Source organism: Pseudophryne corroboree, chromosome 4 (assembly GCF_028390025.1).
Source record: "Pseudophryne corroboree isolate aPseCor3 chromosome 4, aPseCor3.hap2, whole genome shotgun sequence".
In the NCBI taxonomy this organism is placed as follows: domain Eukaryota; kingdom Metazoa; phylum Chordata; class Amphibia; order Anura; family Myobatrachidae; genus Pseudophryne; species Pseudophryne corroboree.
Genome location: NC_086447.1, coordinates 76,283,457 through 76,301,092, shown reverse-complemented (window position 1 = coordinate 76,301,092; position 17,636 = coordinate 76,283,457). Strand labels below are relative to the sequence as shown.

Sequence of the window (17,636 nt, the reverse complement as noted above, 5' to 3'; positions counted from 1 at the left end):
AGGTAGCTACAGCCGTGGACTACCGTACTGTGTCTGCTGCTAATATAGACTGGATGATAAGGAGATGAAATCAATATATATATATATATATATATATATATATATATATATATATATATAATATCACTAGTACTGCAGCCGGACAGGTATATATATTTATTATGTAATGACTGATGACGGACCTGCTGGACACTGTCAGCTCAGCAGCACCGCAGACTGCTACAGTAAGCTACTATAGTAGTATGTATAAAGAAGAAAGAAAAAAAAAAACCACGGGTAGGTGGTATACAATTATGGATGGACGAGCGACTGCCGACACAGAGGTAGCTACAGCCGTGGACTACCGTACTGTGTCTGCTGCTAATATAGACTGGATGATAAGGAGATGAAATCAATATATATATATATAATATCACTAGTACTGCAGCCGGACAGGTATATATATTTATTATGTAATGACTGATGACGGACCTGCTGGACACTGTCAGCTCAGCAGCACCGCAGACTGCTACAGTAAGCTACTATAGTAGTATGTATAAAGAAGAAAGAAAAAAAAAAAAACACGGGTAGGTGGTATACAATATTATATACAATTATATATATATATATATATATATATATATATATATATATATATATATATATATATATATATATATATATATATATATTAAACTGGTGGTGACTGGTGGTCAGGTCACTGGTCACACTATCAGCAACTTGCAAGTAGTACTCCTAAGCAGACAATCACAATATATATTATACTGGTGGTCAGTGTGGTCACAATGGCAGTGTGGCACTCTGGCAGCAAAAGTGTGCACTGTACGTTATATGTACTCCTGAGTCCTGCTCTCAGACTCTAACTGCTCCCCACTGTCAGTGTCTCCCCCACAAGTCAGATAATATACAGTCACACTATCTATCACTTCAGCAAGTAACTAGTACTCCTCCTAATGCTCCCCAAAATTACTACTGTGTCTCTCTCTACTGTCTCACTCTCTTCTCTATAAACGGAGAGGACGCCAGCCACGTCCTCTCCCTATGAATCTCAATGCACGTGTGAAAATGGCGGCGACGCGCGGCTCCTTATATAGAATCCAAGTCTCGCGATAGAATCCGAGCCTCGCGAGAATCCGACAGCGGGATGATGACGTTCGGGCGCGCTCGGGTTAACCGAGCAAGGCGGGAAGATCCGAGTCGCTCGGCCCCGTGTAAAAAAACATGAAGTTCGGGCGGGTTCGGATTCCGAGGAACCGAACCCGCTCATCCCTAGTGTATACACTCCTAAGAGGGGGGTTGAAATAATAAATTATCTGGTATCAGATGTGAATCATAGAAAACAATGTTATAATTGTCAAATGTCATTATTAAGTGTGCAATAAAATTAAACATGGACTTTTTTTTTTACACTTACTGTACAAGCACGGGGGAATATTCTATGCTACCAGTAACATGTTCTTTACTGCACTACAGGAAATGTAGTGATACCAACATTAGTGACGCACTTATTTATTGGTGAATCCACATTCTATTGAATCCCAGAATTACTCGGATTACACAAAGTAGAAGCAAAGGGGGCCCTGGCGTATTAATACTTTGTTCTTTCCCTCACGTGTCATCTACTTACCACTGTATTTTGGGACATACATGGCTGAATGTGTTACTGCATACAGTATATCATTAGTGAAGGAGAGCAGAATGGTGAACATTTATCCATCATAAAGGAAACATTACATTACACATTTGTTACCAGTAGCTGCAACATTCGCACTAGGGAAGCAAGTACAGTACTTCCTAACATTAAAAACCTTCAAAAATATGAAAATCCAATGCAATTCTTTCTGTTGCTTTCTTTTGTCACTGGAAGTCTACACCAAAAAAAAAAACAAAAAAACAAACAAACAAACAACAACATGTTCTAGCTGCGGGGTATAGCACAGGTATCATAAGGCCGGGGGGCATTAGTTGCGCCCAATTCAGGAGTGAGGTCTAGCTGCGCTCCGGGAGTACCCTGGAAGGTGAAGTTCTGCAGCAACGCTGTGAAGAACACAAATAGCTCCATTTTAGCCAGGTTTTGCCCAGCACAGCTTCTTTTACCTGCGGCAAACAGAAATGGGAAACATTAATACAGTACTACAGTAAATGCTACTGAAAGCAGTGCCACCCGTAACTAGGGCCCTCATTCCGAGTCGTTCGCTCGGTAATTTTCATCGCATCGCAGTGAAATTCCGCTTAGTACGCATGCGCAATAATCGCACTGCGACTGCGCCAAGTAATTTTACAATGAAGATAGTATTTTTACTCACGGCTTTTTCATCGCTCCGGCGATCGTAGTGTGATTGACAGGAAATGGGTGTTACTGGGCGGAAACACGGCGTTTTAGGGGCGTGTGGATAAAAACGCTACCGTTTCCGGAAAAAACGCAGGAGTGGCCGGAGAAACGGGGGAGTGTCTGGGCGAACGCTGGGTGTGTTTGTGACGTCACCCAGGAACGACAAGCACTGAACTGATCGCAGATGCCGAGTAAGTCTGAAGCTACTCTGAAACTGCTAAGTAGTTTGTAATCGCAATATTGCGAATACATCGGTCGCAATTTTAAGAAGCTAAGATTCACTCCCAGTAGGCGGCGGCTTAGCGTGTGTAACTCTGCTAAATTCGCCTTGCGAGCGATCAACTCGGAATGAGGGCCTAGGTGTGGGCGGATGGTGCCTAGCACACAGCGCAGTTGCGCTGTGGGCGCACCATCCGCCCCCACACTGATTGGCCACCACAGTCAGCTGCAGCTCTCCCCGCTGTAGTATTCGGTATATTAGCAGCGTTGCACCCGGCCCCTCCCCTGCCGGAGGCAGCACTGCTAATATACATTACATGCACATCAGGCAGCACTGCGCTGGACAGTCTGTTCATAGTCTGTGTGCCGGAAGTCTCTTTCTCTCCCCCGTATGCTTTACTCCACCCCCCACCCCCCCTTCTCTTGCCCTCCCTGTAGTACACAGTACACAACTTCTGGGTACTAGAGATGAGACGGCTGCTGCTCCATACATCAAGTGTAGTCTCTCCCTCTTACTGCCCTCGTGCAGGAAGGCTGCTGCTCCATACATCAAGTGTAGTCTCTCCCTCTCACTGCCCTCGTGCAGGAAGGCTGCTGCTCCATACATCAAGTGTAGTCTCTCCCTATCCCTCCCCTCGTGCAGGAAGGCTGCTGCTCCATACATCAAGTGTAGTCTCTCCCTCTCACTGCCCTCGTGCAGGAAGGCTGCTGCTCCATACATCAAGTGTAGTCTCTCCCTATCCCTCCCCTCGTGCAGGAAGGCTGCTGCTCCATACATCAAGTGTAGTCTCTCCCTCTCACTGCCCTCGTGCAGGAAGGCTGCTGCTCCATACATCAAGTGTAGTCTCTCCCTATCCCTCCCCTCGTGCAGGAAGGCTGCTGCTCCATACATCAAGTGTAGTCTCTCCCTCTCACTGCCCTCGTGCAGGAAGGCTGCTGCTCCATACATCAAGTGTAGTCTCTCCCTATCCCTCCCCTCGTGCAGGAAGGCTGCTGCTCCATACATCAAGTGAAATCTCTCTCTCTCTCCCTCTCCTCGTGCAGAATATAATGCAAGTGCTACATATATAGAAGGTACTGTATGTGCTTAATACTTATTTCAGTCAAATAAATAAATTACTGTACATCAGTGTAGATATTTTGTAAAAACAAAACTGCACATACATTAATCTAATATCTTAATCAAATGACTGACACTACAGTGCGGCGTAATGTGACTGACTGACACTACCGTGCGACGTAATGTGACTGACTTACACTACCGTGCAGCGTAATGTGACTGACTGACACTACCGTGCAGCGTAATGTGACTGACACTACCGTGCAGCGTAATGTGACTGACACCACCGTGCGGCATAATGTGACTGACTGACCGTGCGGCATAATGTGACTGACACTACCGTGCGGCGTAATGTGACTGACTGACACTACCGTGTGGTGTAATGTAACGGCAGAGGGGACCAATTGTCTTTCTGTCAGAGGGCACCTGTAACTAGCGGTGTGTGATTGATGGGAGGGGGGGGAGGGGGGGAGGGGTAGCATTAATTTCAAAACATGACGGGGAGGGGGGGTGCCGATGCGGATTCTTGCACACAGCGCTAAAATGTCTAGTTACGGCACTGACAGAAAGTGATAGCTATTATCACATTTTAGTCACTTTATCCTGGAGTGTAAGTGGTGATTGTGACTATTTTTGAGGACCGAAAGTTGTGTGTGAAACCAAGTTTGAAATAGGCATGAAACATATCAAACACATGAAATGCTTATTCCAACTGATGTTAGATACACACAAGTTTCTGTAAATCAACATTCAGAATCTTGACATGTTCAGTGTGACATTCAACATGCCAAAACCCCTGAACTCCTACAGTATATATGCATTCTTGCAAACAGCACATGGTCTACTATATAGGAAAACACCCTGCCTAATACTCAGTGGCCCATTTTATATGAAGGCACTGTTGCTCGACCGGTGTGTACAGTACTCTCGGGAATAAATGACTTAAGTACAGTAGTAGAGTTTTTCTACTCCTTCCTTTATGTGTAAAGGCACTACTTCCAAACTTTCACTGCAAGGGTACACTTGGAAGAAAAACCTGACATAAGTTGGTGATTGAAGCACTGCATTATGCAACCTTTGAAGAGTCCATCCAAGCCAACCGGTCTGGAGATCCCTTTTTCTACTATTCTGTAAGGGAGCAGCATTAGTAGCACAGTGTTCTATGAACCTCCTGTAACCTACTAGCGCCAAGAAGTCTTATACTGTAACTGCAATTTGTAAGTGGTCCTTGGACAGTTTTTGACTGCTTTCACACTGTCGAGCAGCAGTTGTTCTCGACACTGCCGCACAATATATCCTATGTACTTGGATTGCCTCATGGTTTTGACACATTTCCCTTGATTTATAGTAAATTCATTAGATCTCAGAAAGACTAAAACTGCCTCAATCTTAGGCAAATGAGACTCCCACTCTGAAGAAAAGATGATAATGTCATCAAGATACACAGCTGCTTAGGCTGAATGGGTTCTCAACATTCAGCTCATAGCCCTTTGGAACATGGCAGTAGCTCCAAGCAACCGCAAAAGGAAGAACTTTATAGTGTAAAAACCTTCAGGTGGTGGAAAAGGTTGTTTGTCTTTGACTCAGCATGTTCTCTTCACTCCCTCAGCCAATACCCTTCTGTGAGGTCAAACGTAATTAAATAGCTACACCCTGCTAATTTATCCACCAGGTCATCTAGGGTAATCAAACTGATAAATGCTATTCAGCTTTCTAATGTATTTACAGAAGCGGATTGTGCTGTTGGATTTTGGTTTTGAAAAATTGATACATTTCACTCACTGTTGGATTTATTCAGTACCAATCAGTTGGGTCATTTTCTCTACAGTATCTCTTCTTTAATGACAGTTCTTCTAACCTTGGGAATATGGCAGGGCCTTGGTGGAGTGACAATGTCATGACAAATTAAGCTAATTTGCCCCACATCACAGATATTGTTTCTGCTGTCCAGCTGTGACATTAACAAGAACTTAAAGTAGAATTTTTAAGTTGTTTTGATGTGATTAAGGAAAAGTGAAATTAGCTTTTCAAAGCATCCCACTTCAAACACCAATAGTGGGTCACATCTGAATGTCCTTGTCAGACATGTGTAATAGCCAAATACTTTTCTTTTGTCATCAGGACAGCAGAATTAAAGAAAACATTCCCAAAAATCTCTAATACTGACTACACATAGTCCATCTCACTAGTCACCAGCCAAATGGTTCAGCATTGATCGCCCTGCCCAAAGAAAATAGCAAGCTTATACTACGTCTGGTATGAAACCCATTTATCCCTAATAGCTTTCTTGTTCCCCATGTAAGGCTGGTTAGACTAGTACCCCTTTTCCACTAGCTCAAAAAACACGGGTAAATGCACGGGGGCGCGCATTTACCCGTGTTTTTGGCAAGTGGAAAAGGGTCAACCCGGATCAAGTGACCCGTGAATCCTACCCGGCTATTTACCTGGGTAGGACACGGGAATGATCCGGGTAGGGTGTAGTGTAAACGGGAGCCGTGTCGATGCGACACGGCTCCCGTTTACACTGTATGGATGGGCGGCGCTGGGAGATCATGTGATCTCCCTGCGCCGCCCCTGCCGTGTAGCTAGAAGCGTCACCAACCCGGCATATGCCGGGTTGTGACTGCTGATGGGAAAGGGACCGAGCACGGGTCGCAGCAGGGGGCAGCTCCCGTGTCAAGCTCCCGGCTGCGACCCGTGCTCGTAGGTGTAAAAGGGGTATAGGTGATCTGGTTATTTTGCCTGTTGTAGACACCACAGGGGCCTGATACATTTGTATGTGCATACATACATACATTCATTCAAGATGTACTCTGTATATTAAGAGTACCATATAGAATTTTAGTTCCACATATTGCAATATATGTTAAGTTGACCACCTCACACCAAAATCTGGTTAGAGCTATTCTCTTTTCTGTGCTGGATATCATTCAGATTTTGATAATTACTATGCTTTTATTACGGTTAGCGTCCGACCCGTACACCGGGTTTAGGGCCTAATTCAAGGTTGAACGCAAATGTATTAGCAAAAGCAAACTGGCAAACATTTGCAAAGTAAACACAAATCTGCACACACAAAAAACCACGAACACAGTGCAAACTAACAAAAAAAAAAAAAATACACAAAAGAGGAGTCACCGTGAAATGATGCACTTACCAACATAAGCTAAACAAAGGAATAAACCTAAACTTCAGACTGAATGTACCTGGGTACTGGGCCTGATACACATATCTGCAGATAGCCAAGCAAAAAGTACAGAAAAAGTCACTACCGATTCTGCGTGGCTCAATACCTGCATTGACTTTCTGTACTTTTTGCTTGGCTACCTGCAGATATACGTATGCACCGCCCAGAACCCAGGTACATTCATTCTGAATTTTGGGTTTATTCCTTTGTTTAGCTTATGTTGCCAAGGGCATCATTAAGGGTGTCTCCTTTTGCAAATTTTTATTTTTTTTGTTCGGTTAGTTTGCACTGTGGGTGGGGTTTTTTTTTGTGCAGAGTTGTGTTTACTTTGCAAATTCGCTTTAGCCAATACATTTGCGTTCAACCTTGAATTAGGCTCTTAGGGGGTAATTCCAAGTTGATCGTAGTATGACATTTTTTAGCAGTTGGGCAAAACCATGTGCACTGCAGGGGGGGGGGGGGGGCAGATATAACATGTGCAGAGAGGGATAGATTTGGGTGTGGTGAGTTCAATCTGCAATCTAAATTGCAGTGTAAAAATAAAGCAGCCAGTATTTACCCTGCACAGAAACAAAATAACCCACCTAAATCTAACTCTCTCTGCAAATGTTATATATAGATCAACTTGGAATTACCCCCTTAGTGTCTAGCAGCTGCTGGCCATTGGAATTCATCAAACAGGATCGTAGGTATGTATTCATGAGAGTCCAAAATACTACATTGCTACATATACTAAACATCCACTAACAAATGGTGACGATATTATTATATCTTACTGTTCACTAAAACAAAACTTCCCACAGCCAGAATAAATACACATAAATAGTGGAATTACAGATGTGACCTCTTACATCCTTGCTGCAGTCACGCTAAACAGCTCTTCAAGTCACACCATAGGCTGCACAAGCAGATCCTGCTGATTAAAATGATATGCAGCATGCCTATATTCTGTGGGTAATTGCATCTGTTTCTACGTTACACAGTGTTTTCCAGGAAACAATTCTAGCATAGGGGGTCATTCCGAGTTGTTCGCTCGTTATTTTTTTCTCGCAACGGAGCGATTAGTCGCTAATGCGCATGCGCAATGTCCGCAGTGCGACTACGCCAAGTAAATTTGCTATGCAGTTAGGTATTTTACTCATGGCTTTTACGAGGTTTTTTCTTCGTTCTGGTGATCGTAATGTGATTGACAGGAAGTGGGTGTTTCTGGGCGGAAACAGGCAGTTTTATGGGTGTGTGCGAAAAAACGCTACAGTTTCTGGGAAAAACGCGGGAGTGGCTGGAGAAACGGAGGAGTGTCTGGCCGAACGCTGGGTGTGTTTGTGACGTCAAACCAGGAACGAAACTGACTGAACTGATCGCAGATGCCAAGTGTCGAGCTACTCAGAAACTGCTAAGTAGTGTCTATTCGCAATTTTGCGAATCTTTCGTTTGCAATTTTGATAAGCTAAGATTCACTCCCAGTAGGCGGCGGCTTAGCGTGTGCAAAGCTGCTAAAAGCAGCTTCCGAGCGAACAACTCGGAATGAGGGCCATAGCCTTTTATATGCAAATACAGTCGCAGTCACACACAGAATCTAGGCATGCCGCATATCCGTTTAATCAGCAGAAGCTGCTCGTGTATCCAATTGCATTAGTTTGCATCCAGACACATTTTCATTGAAAAAAAAAAAAAAGGAAGATGCTTGGCGCTACCGAGTCACATGGCACTCATGCGTTGTGTAACGTGACTTGTAGCACATGGAGCAAAGATGTAATAGTTCTCCTAATTAATGTTATGCCACACAGCAGTGCCCCTTACTAACATTCCACACAGTAGAAACCCTTATTAACATTATGCCACACAGTAGTACTGCCCCTTGCAAATTATGCCCACACCGTAGTAGTGCCCCTCACACATTACGCCACACAGTAGTAGTGCCCATTACGACCACACAGTAGTGGTGCCACTCGTGACCAGATATAGAATCACTTCGTAGTGGCAGTACCTGGTGTGCCCCACTGGGCAGTGCCTGGCCTAGAGACACCGGTGCCAGTAACAGTGGCTGTCTCCTGTTTCCAGCACTGCATCACAGTGGAGGGGCACCACCCAAAAAATTGCTGAGAGACAATGGTTGTTGTGAACCAAAAAGTTTGGGAACCACTGACGTAGTGTGTCACATTCAACACTACAGGTTACATCCCTTTCATTAGATGTTTGCTGTTGCCCGAGTTCTTTCAAATAGTGCTAAATATGCAGGTAGCATTTTTTACCACGGCACTTAATGAATGTTACAAAACAAACCACTGCAAGGTCTTTCTCCCTTAACTATAATTCAACAGAAACATCAAGCATATGACCATACATAAATAAGTATTAAAGAAGATAAAAGCTACAGGTCAGCAAAATGGTTAATGCTAATTTGAGAACATTTGAAGTGCTGCTTAGGAGACCCTAGAACATGCTGCCATTACCTAGCAGAGTATTCCAGCAGTGCAGGAGAGCAGTTCTTCACTGTGCTAAACAGGACATCTCTATTCTCCCTGTGTGACACGTAATAAGTCAGAGAATAAGCCCAGACATGTGCATCACCTGTAGATCTGCGCCTTCCTTACTAGTGATGCAAGGGTGTCTATGCTCTGTGTGTGGCCACTTGAATGTGGCTCCCTTCCTTGTCAATCTGCTGCTCGGTACGGAGCTGGAAGAGACTTTCCTGCTGAATATCCTGTGTAAGACAGCCTTTATGTCACAGCCCACCGGGGGCTCTCTCTCTAACACGGCTTCCTGTATGCACTAAAAGAGGTTAGCAGGTCCGGTGCCAGCTGGTTCCCGGTGCTGCTGCTCACCAATGGTGTTCAAACCCAGTGATTAAACGTAAGATAAACTATTATTCCCAGCAGCCCTTGCTGCTGGGAGCTCCCGACAGCAAGGGCTGCTGGGAGCTGTAATTAATTTTGAGTTTCTTCACTGTTGTGCCAGACAATGGCTAATAGTACTGCCACTACTAAGTGATTCCACCCCCTGGTTGCGGGTGGCCATGCCGGGCAGCATCCTTTCCACGGCCGGTGCCCCAGGCGAGTGCCATCCTGGCCATGGGGTAGATACACCCCTGAATGCCATTAGGCCTGATTACAATTCTTTAAACCAAGTACTATAAAAATACAACAACGTTGTAGATGTTAGGTCTCCTACTGTAAGAACGTGGTATCTACTCTCTGTGAACCCTCCTGCTTAAAGTTTTTCTTTGTCAAACATTACTACTGACCAAACACCAGTCAGGTCATGTTTACAGGTAATCTGGTTTGCCAATACTTGCCCAATATTGAGATTCAATAAATAAAATGTGTTTGGAATTTGTATTACCTAATGAGAATGGTATGAATGCTTCGTTCTTCTTGAATTGTCCTTCTGAAGTGAGAAAATGTTCTGGGTAAAACTCATCTGGTTTTTCAAAGTAGGCGGCATCTCTCAGTGCAGTGGTCAAAAATGGTATCACAAAAGTCCCCTGGGGAGAAAGAGCCAGTTAGAACCTGCCCATTATGTAACAAAAATTCAATGTTAAAAACAGAATATTTGGAGCCTTCCTGGGCAGAACCATTTGTTGAATGTGAGGGTTTATAGAGAAGGTCTATGGCCAACATGATCAGAAATGTGGATTGCCAAATTGGATAGACCAGGATTTATAGGAGGCAGGCCAGAAACCTGATCACCAGGGGCCCAAGCAATTAAGTCATTGACCAATCAGATTTTAGAACCAGAATTATAAAAACTGAAGCATGTTTTATAGTTTATACATCGGACCTACCTGTCCAACTGTTTGCTACACAAACAGTGGCTCATTTTATGGAATCTCCTAGTTTCTAGATATAGTTGGCTGCATCTCCTACTGGCTAAAACATACATTGGAGCGGATACATATTTTTAGGGGATGCAGTCTGGATCTCTATAGTTACAATGTCGTCAGTGACTTCGTACACACCAGAATTATGGCACCTTACAACTTTTTAACCGTGTGCCATTATAACTGTAAACATGCGCCTGCAGTGGCATGTTTAAAGTTATAACGTCAGCATCCCATCCCAGCATTCTGGTGTCTGCAAAATCATTGTGGATATTGTGACTGTATACATCATATACCTAATCCAGAATCAGTACTATGCCATAGAATACATTGTGCTACTTTGTTCATGGCCAGAATAGCGGGTATATCCATATGCGCCCATGCAGATTTGTGTGATTCTGCCATGCACACCTGTTAGCGCCTGGACGGAAGGAATGGGGAAGGCCTCTGGCTGCTAAAATGTCAGACAACTGCTTTACAGTAAGGGCAGTTTAGTGCAATTGCTAAAATGATGCAGTGTGTGTTTATTTAAAATGTATTTATTCCAGCAAACATTCCTACTAAACCCAACTCCTGTATGTCCCGATGATATTCTCTTACAAATATGAAAACCACCTTTGGAATAAAGTAGCCCCTGAATGTGACGTCTTGAGAAGTTGAGTGTAGTGCACTACCCGGTAAGATGTCACCAAACCGCTGAATTTCATGTAAGACGGCGTCGGTGTAAGGCATTTGTATCCTGTGTTCTACCCGAGGTTGAGCCGATCCAACCACTCTTTCTATTTCATTTTGAACTTTTTCTGTCAGAGAAGCGTCATTATTTACATTATTATTCATGTCATATATTCATAGCCTAGAACAGAGAACTCTCATTGTTACTTAAAGCTATTAGAAAATTCCTGAATCGCATATGGGTGTGTGCTATGCACAAAAGTAACATAATGATTATAATAAAATAATAATTTAAAATCATAAGTAATTGAAATCATAATAAAATAATTTAAGTCATAAAAATTATTAATAATAATATTATAATAATTATTAATTAATAAATAATACTTAATATACACAAAGACTATAAGATAGATGCTAGTTATGTCTTAAAGTTTCAGTCTCTACCCTTGAACCTCTTCAATACTAAGGATCATCTTCAACGTAAGAAGTGCCAGCAAATGGGGGAAAGGGCGAATGGTACCCACTGTTGATACGAGTGTACTATTTGTAGTATGATGCATGTTATAATAGTAGATGCCAGTGGAATCCAGGGGTTGGAACCATCGGTGGTGGTGCCTAAACCTAACCCCCCCTCCCCGCAGCCTAAACCTAACCCCCCCTCCCCGCAGTCTAACCTTAGTCCCCCCATGTTGCTTACCTTTCTATTGTTCTTGTGAATGTTTGTTGGCATATTTGCTGACAGGATTCCAGGACGGTGAACCCATTTGGGATGCCAGTGTCGGCATTCCAAAAAGTGTTGGGATTCCAGCGTCGATATTCTGACTGCCAGGATCCCGACAGCCGGGATTCTGAATCCAGATACAGCAGACAGCCTAAGTGCTTAACCAAATGTTTGGTTTATTGAAGTGTCATAAAGGTGTTTATACAGCCCTATTCACAGTTATACTCAGTGTACCAGGATAGAATAGAGCCTGAGCGGAACATACAGAGGAAATCCTGCTACGATCCTGTGTCTATCCTGCAGCAATCTAGCAGTATTTGCAGGATAGACACAGGATAGTAGCAGGATTACTAGAACCATGTGAAACACATTTGTATCCCACTGAGGTGCTCAAACACAGTAACAAGTTGGTGACACACATCTACATTATACCAATAAGCAGCCATATTGACAAAGAATGACTCCTAGAATTGATCTGTTTGTAAACGTATGTGATTCGTCTCCACCTTCCAAACTGCAGCTTTCAATTGCTCATAATTGTCATTACCTGTGTTTGTGATGAGGTTCAGCAAAGCATATTTTTTTAGTAGCATACTGTGTGTCGTTTACTCATAAACAGTATGATGTATCTCCTTTGATCTACAGTACCTGTATTTCAATCAGATGAACAATTGGCTCAGATGTAGGCCTGCTTCTTAATAAGGCATATTATATCTTTGCATGCAAGCTTATGGGACAGCTGACTGTAGAAATAACTAAGTATACAGTATTTTCATAACAGTTAATCAAACAGTTAAACAAATACCGAACAATATCTGAGAACATGCAATTTTACCATATAACTTGCCATTTACTTATGTGTATCCTAAATAACTATACTTTTAATCCAAAATCACCATGTACCACAAATTGCTTTTTCTAATCTCTCTCCATGGTATCTTCTTTAAGGCTTTTACATCCTTTACTCTCCATGCAAGTCATCTGTATGTGCACATTGCAGCCTCAGTATTAATGCTCATGAGCTTTTTTCTTCTCTATATACTGACTAACATTCTCAACCTGACATATAAAAAACTTTCACACACCTCATACAACTATACTTATTTCCCTCTCCTTCACCTAATCCAGGCCCCACTCACACTCAGCTGATTCACAATGGAATATGAATCCAGCAAGCCTCATAAGTATCACTTCCAAGTCACTAAAATATGTCTTATGTAATGCACTCTGTTTGCAACAAATGCACATCCATTCATGACCTATTCATCTAAAAAAAAAAAAACCTCAACCTGCTGGCTACTGTATAACAGAAACATTGCTCACACAATCAGACAGTGCTCCGTTACAGCACTGTCACATAGTGGTATCCACTTCACACACACCTCCAGGACTGTTAACAGTAAAGGGGGTGGGGTTGGAATATAAAACTTTTCCAATTTTTCACATAGAATGTTCTACCAAAAGGTTCCATCACTCACATACCATCATACGAGTTACATTCTACTGGGATTTTCATCCCTTCCTCTCTGCATGTTGCTGCTATCTATGTCCACTTTAGCAGCCCAATTTTTTTTTCTAGAACATGGTTTCTTCCTGGCTCCCTCACTAGTCATCATTATGGGAGATTTCAATATCCCTACCAACAGTCCGCAATCTCCTCTAAACTACTGTTTTCTGAGTACAGAGATGGTAAGGTTTATTTCACCATGTATGGCCAGTACTACATGTATATTTCTCACTTTGGATGTCTGGATATTTCATCATTAGCAGGAGGCCCCATCTCAGAGTTGTTGAGGTTGTATCCATCCCAGCACCAAACAGATCAGCAATAAGTACAGTCAGGTTATCGTTGTGGTAATACAAAGTGGATTCTGGCTTTTCCTGTGCAATATGAATAGAACATCATTATTTGAAAAAAGTTTTCTGGTAAATCAGAGAACAGAACTTTTGGGGTACTGTACTTGATGTGTTTTGAAAAACCTCTAAAATTTTACAGTAGACATGAAATTAAAGGAAAAACATAAATAGGCCACTTTACATTCACTTATTGATGTATACAAATACAAGATAAATCTATACAGAGCTAATTGTTCCATTTATACTTAGTGGTATATTTACAATACTAAAGGTCGATTTTTGTCCATTTCAAATCTATCAATATTTTTTCAGAGGGTAAAAACACACATTTAACTAACAGATGATTCTTGATATTCATTTTTAATTGTTTGTAAATTTGTTTTAGTCCTGGAAACATTGCTTTAGATCAATTGACAGCAATTTGAAATAAATAGAAATTGACCCTTTAGAAAATGGAAAAAAAAATGATATACAGAATTTAAAAGGAAGATTATTAGAATGGTCTTAATTAATAACAATTATAAATGTATCAAAATATTCACAAAACAAAAAGTTGCCAAGGATGGTTTGTGAGTTGAAAACACTGCCAAACTTGCCTTTTAGTAAATTTACCCCAGTTACATAAAAAAAAAAAAACTAACGATGTCTAAGAGACAAAAGGATAGAGAGAAATGCTGATCCAAAGTAAGGCAAAAGAAAATACCTAGAGTTACAGATGGCATTTAGCAACAGAGAAAATTCCTTTCTGAACTCAAAAAAAAAAAAAAAAGGCCAAAAGTTCATTTGACCAACTTCTTTTTTGTGTATCATTGAGAGTTATAGATGCAATCAGTAGCTGGTTCTTGTAGTTCCATATTGGAGGCTCTTTATGTGGTTCCTGGTGAGAATGCTGATTTATATACAGGAATGAAAAGCTATACCTTAAACACACTTTAAATACACTTTAACATGGAGCCGCTGCGGCCGCTACACTTAATCCTCAGCCTACGTACTTTTTACACCGTTAGCGTACAGAGTCCCGTAACGAGTACAGACTTTGCGTACAAACGCTGCGCTGGCTGTACAAAGTACACACAGCGCGTACACACCCAATGATACACCGTGAACCCTCAACAGCTATGCAATGCGATAATAATACACTTTAAACATTAGCAGGGAAAGGAAGACACGACACCAGATTGTAATTAAACTACTGGGTTCCGACACCACAGCGTATTATTACTGAAAGGGGGTTACAATAACAAAGCAATACAATACAAAAGAATAATGGCTACAGTCAATACTTGTTTGGATTTCGCCGCGCTACCCAGTCTGGTCCTCCGTCATCTAGATAGATAACTTTGTGAGTCTTGTGTGACCAGGCCTGCAGCAGGCATCTTTTATATAATCTTCCAAAACTTAACACAATAGACACTGTAATCTCTTTGTCCATTGGACACAGGGATGGTCATTTACAGTACAGGAGAGGTCATAGGTCGGTTTGAATAGGTGGGCGATGTCTGTTCAAGATGCACCTGTGGGTGGTCTCCTCTGGGTTCCTGCCGCATACTTAATGTACAGTAAATACAGTTTATATCTATATTCTGCTCCTGCACATAACTATTGGCAGGAACATGCGATCTTCTTCAAACCAACACCGGAATATTACACTTAAAATACCCTACAGCTGGATACCAAACACCACCTTATAACCTTGTTCTGTCCCCTCCTATCCTGTAAAGGTGAATCCCTTTGTTCTGTTACCATTTAAACTGTTGTAACTTACTGATGTGGTGCAGGGGGACTATGTGTACATTGTGCACTATTTGGATTAAATATGTAATGTGTTTTGATGGCTCTCCATGCGTTCACAAACTCTACCGTAAATACTCATACCACGCGCTAATGCGCAGGACCGCGGAGCGACCCTATACGCAAATTGCGGATATGCGCACGCACGGCAGAACAAGTACACGCACGGAGGCCATCTGTGTGTAGTTTGTACTGCAATATTTTTCGACTTTGACACTGGTAGGTTATTTCACAATTTAAAAACACAAGAATGTGTGACCTAATATATTGACTTATAAGTTATATATTATTAGTAGATGGTCTACCCCATCTGCTCAATGTGCATGCAATGGAAGCATGGGCGCACATCCCATTACAATGGAGATGGGACAGACTTTGGAGAGGAGGTCCACCTGCCAGGGTAAGTATTGGAGCTGGGGTGGGTATGGGAGGAAGCATCAGGAGAGGAGGAGGGGGTGGCAAGACAGACTGATATGGGGGGGGGGGGCAGAGAGGAAGATGGACTGGCCAAAGAAGGGTGGGGATGAGCCTGGGGGCAGAGACTGAGGTAACCTGGCATATTCCGGGGTTGGGTATGATATCCCAGCATTTACAATCCCGGTAGTCAGGATACAGAGAGCGGCATCCCAATGGTCATAATCATGATGGATCCTTGTAAATATTTTAACAATACCCGTATCCCTAAACCTAATCCACCCCTCCCGCAGCCTAAATTCTTACCATCCCCTATGCAGCATAACCCTAACCTCCCTGCAGCCTAACCCAAACTCTCCCCCTAGTTCCTAACCCCAGTACTTACTGTTGGGATTCTGACCATTGGGATGCAGCTGTCGCAAACCCTTTCTGGTAGCCGAGATGTTTATACATGTTGGTGCTAGTATACAAATGTATGAAAAACTAGCGCTTCAATCAATAGTGCAGCAACAATCACTAGGGTGGTTACCCTCACCCTAAAAGGATTGAGAACAAAGTCTGGTGTAGTGATTATGCGCACCCCTGGGATAATCAATCCAAATACCGTATAAAGGCTTCAACCAAATATAGTCACTATACAGAGGTCCAGAGAATGTCTCTACGGGATCAGGAGGTGTTTATTCGTTGCTCCATTTGGACGTTGTACTTCAGATCTTCCTTCCTGGTAGTGTGACGATGCGGACCTCCTTCCTGTGCACATTAGACGGTAGCGCTGAATGTCATTCAGAGGCTGCGGTCCACACATAGGAAGTGTGGATTACTTCCAGTCATGTGGTCTGGAAGGGGAAGAAGCCCCAATGTATATACTTAGCGGCTGCGCTCCATCTACATGGAGTACGCGTCACTTCCTGTCAGGATATCCGGAAGTGATGTTGCGTTCCAAATAGGCACACCATGGTTTATTAACATAAGCCCTTCATCTGTTGTTCTCAGTTGCAATATAATACAGAGAACAATACATCAGGGGATTAAGTCATTACAGCAGGGGTTTAATTAATTACAGCAGGGGTATAACTCTGACTGACCAGGCTCAGTTAATCCTATTAAACGCCAAGATAAACATGTACCCATCTGTAGGTGAGGGGGTGATGGGTGTTGCTGGCTACTACAGTGATCAGTGCTGGGTCAGAGGAGAACCTAGCGGTGGTGCTAGTGGGCATCAGCCAAAATCTTGCCTAGGACATCAAATTGGTTAGGGACAGTTCTGGTCAAAAAAAAAAAAACCCCACAACCCTTTACTTCCTCCGTGCAACTGGACAATGCTCATAAGCAATAAAACAAGGGGTGCCGATCACAATAAAGTTAAAGATCCAAGGGTCATAGATGGAATTAGTTTGTACAGCTGTCAGCACTCCATTAATAATCTCAAGCACATGACTTGTAGTCCTCTCCCAGCCCAATAACACAGGACCTGATTCAGAGAGATAGCCAATGCTCCACGGAACTGATCGATTATCGGCAGACTGCATATGTGTTGCGTTTGCATTGCGCATGCGTCAA

General features: G+C 42.7%; 1 protein-coding gene across 6 annotated transcripts in view; it reads right to left on the bottom strand.

The window, feature by feature from the left end:
* Nucleotides 1–1,493: 1,493 nt before the first annotated feature.
* The window catches only part of LOC134908918 (cytochrome P450 2K6-like), a 94,993-nt gene continuing 78,850 nt past the window's right edge, over nucleotides 1,494–17,636 (bottom strand). For all 6 annotated transcript variants that reach the window (XM_063915160.1, XM_063915158.1, XM_063915157.1 and 3 more), the window contains 4 exons: nucleotides 13,754–13,895; nucleotides 11,234–11,418; nucleotides 10,141–10,282; nucleotides 1,494–2,097 (listed from right to left, as the gene is read on the bottom strand). In XM_063915160.1, coding sequence (XP_063771230.1) covers nucleotides 1,919–2,097; nucleotides 10,141–10,282; nucleotides 11,234–11,418; nucleotides 13,754–13,895 — 648 coding nt within the window. In that variant the 3' untranslated portion in view covers nucleotides 1,494–1,918. The remainder of the gene's footprint in view (nucleotides 2,098–10,140; nucleotides 10,283–11,233; nucleotides 11,419–13,753; nucleotides 13,896–17,636) is intronic.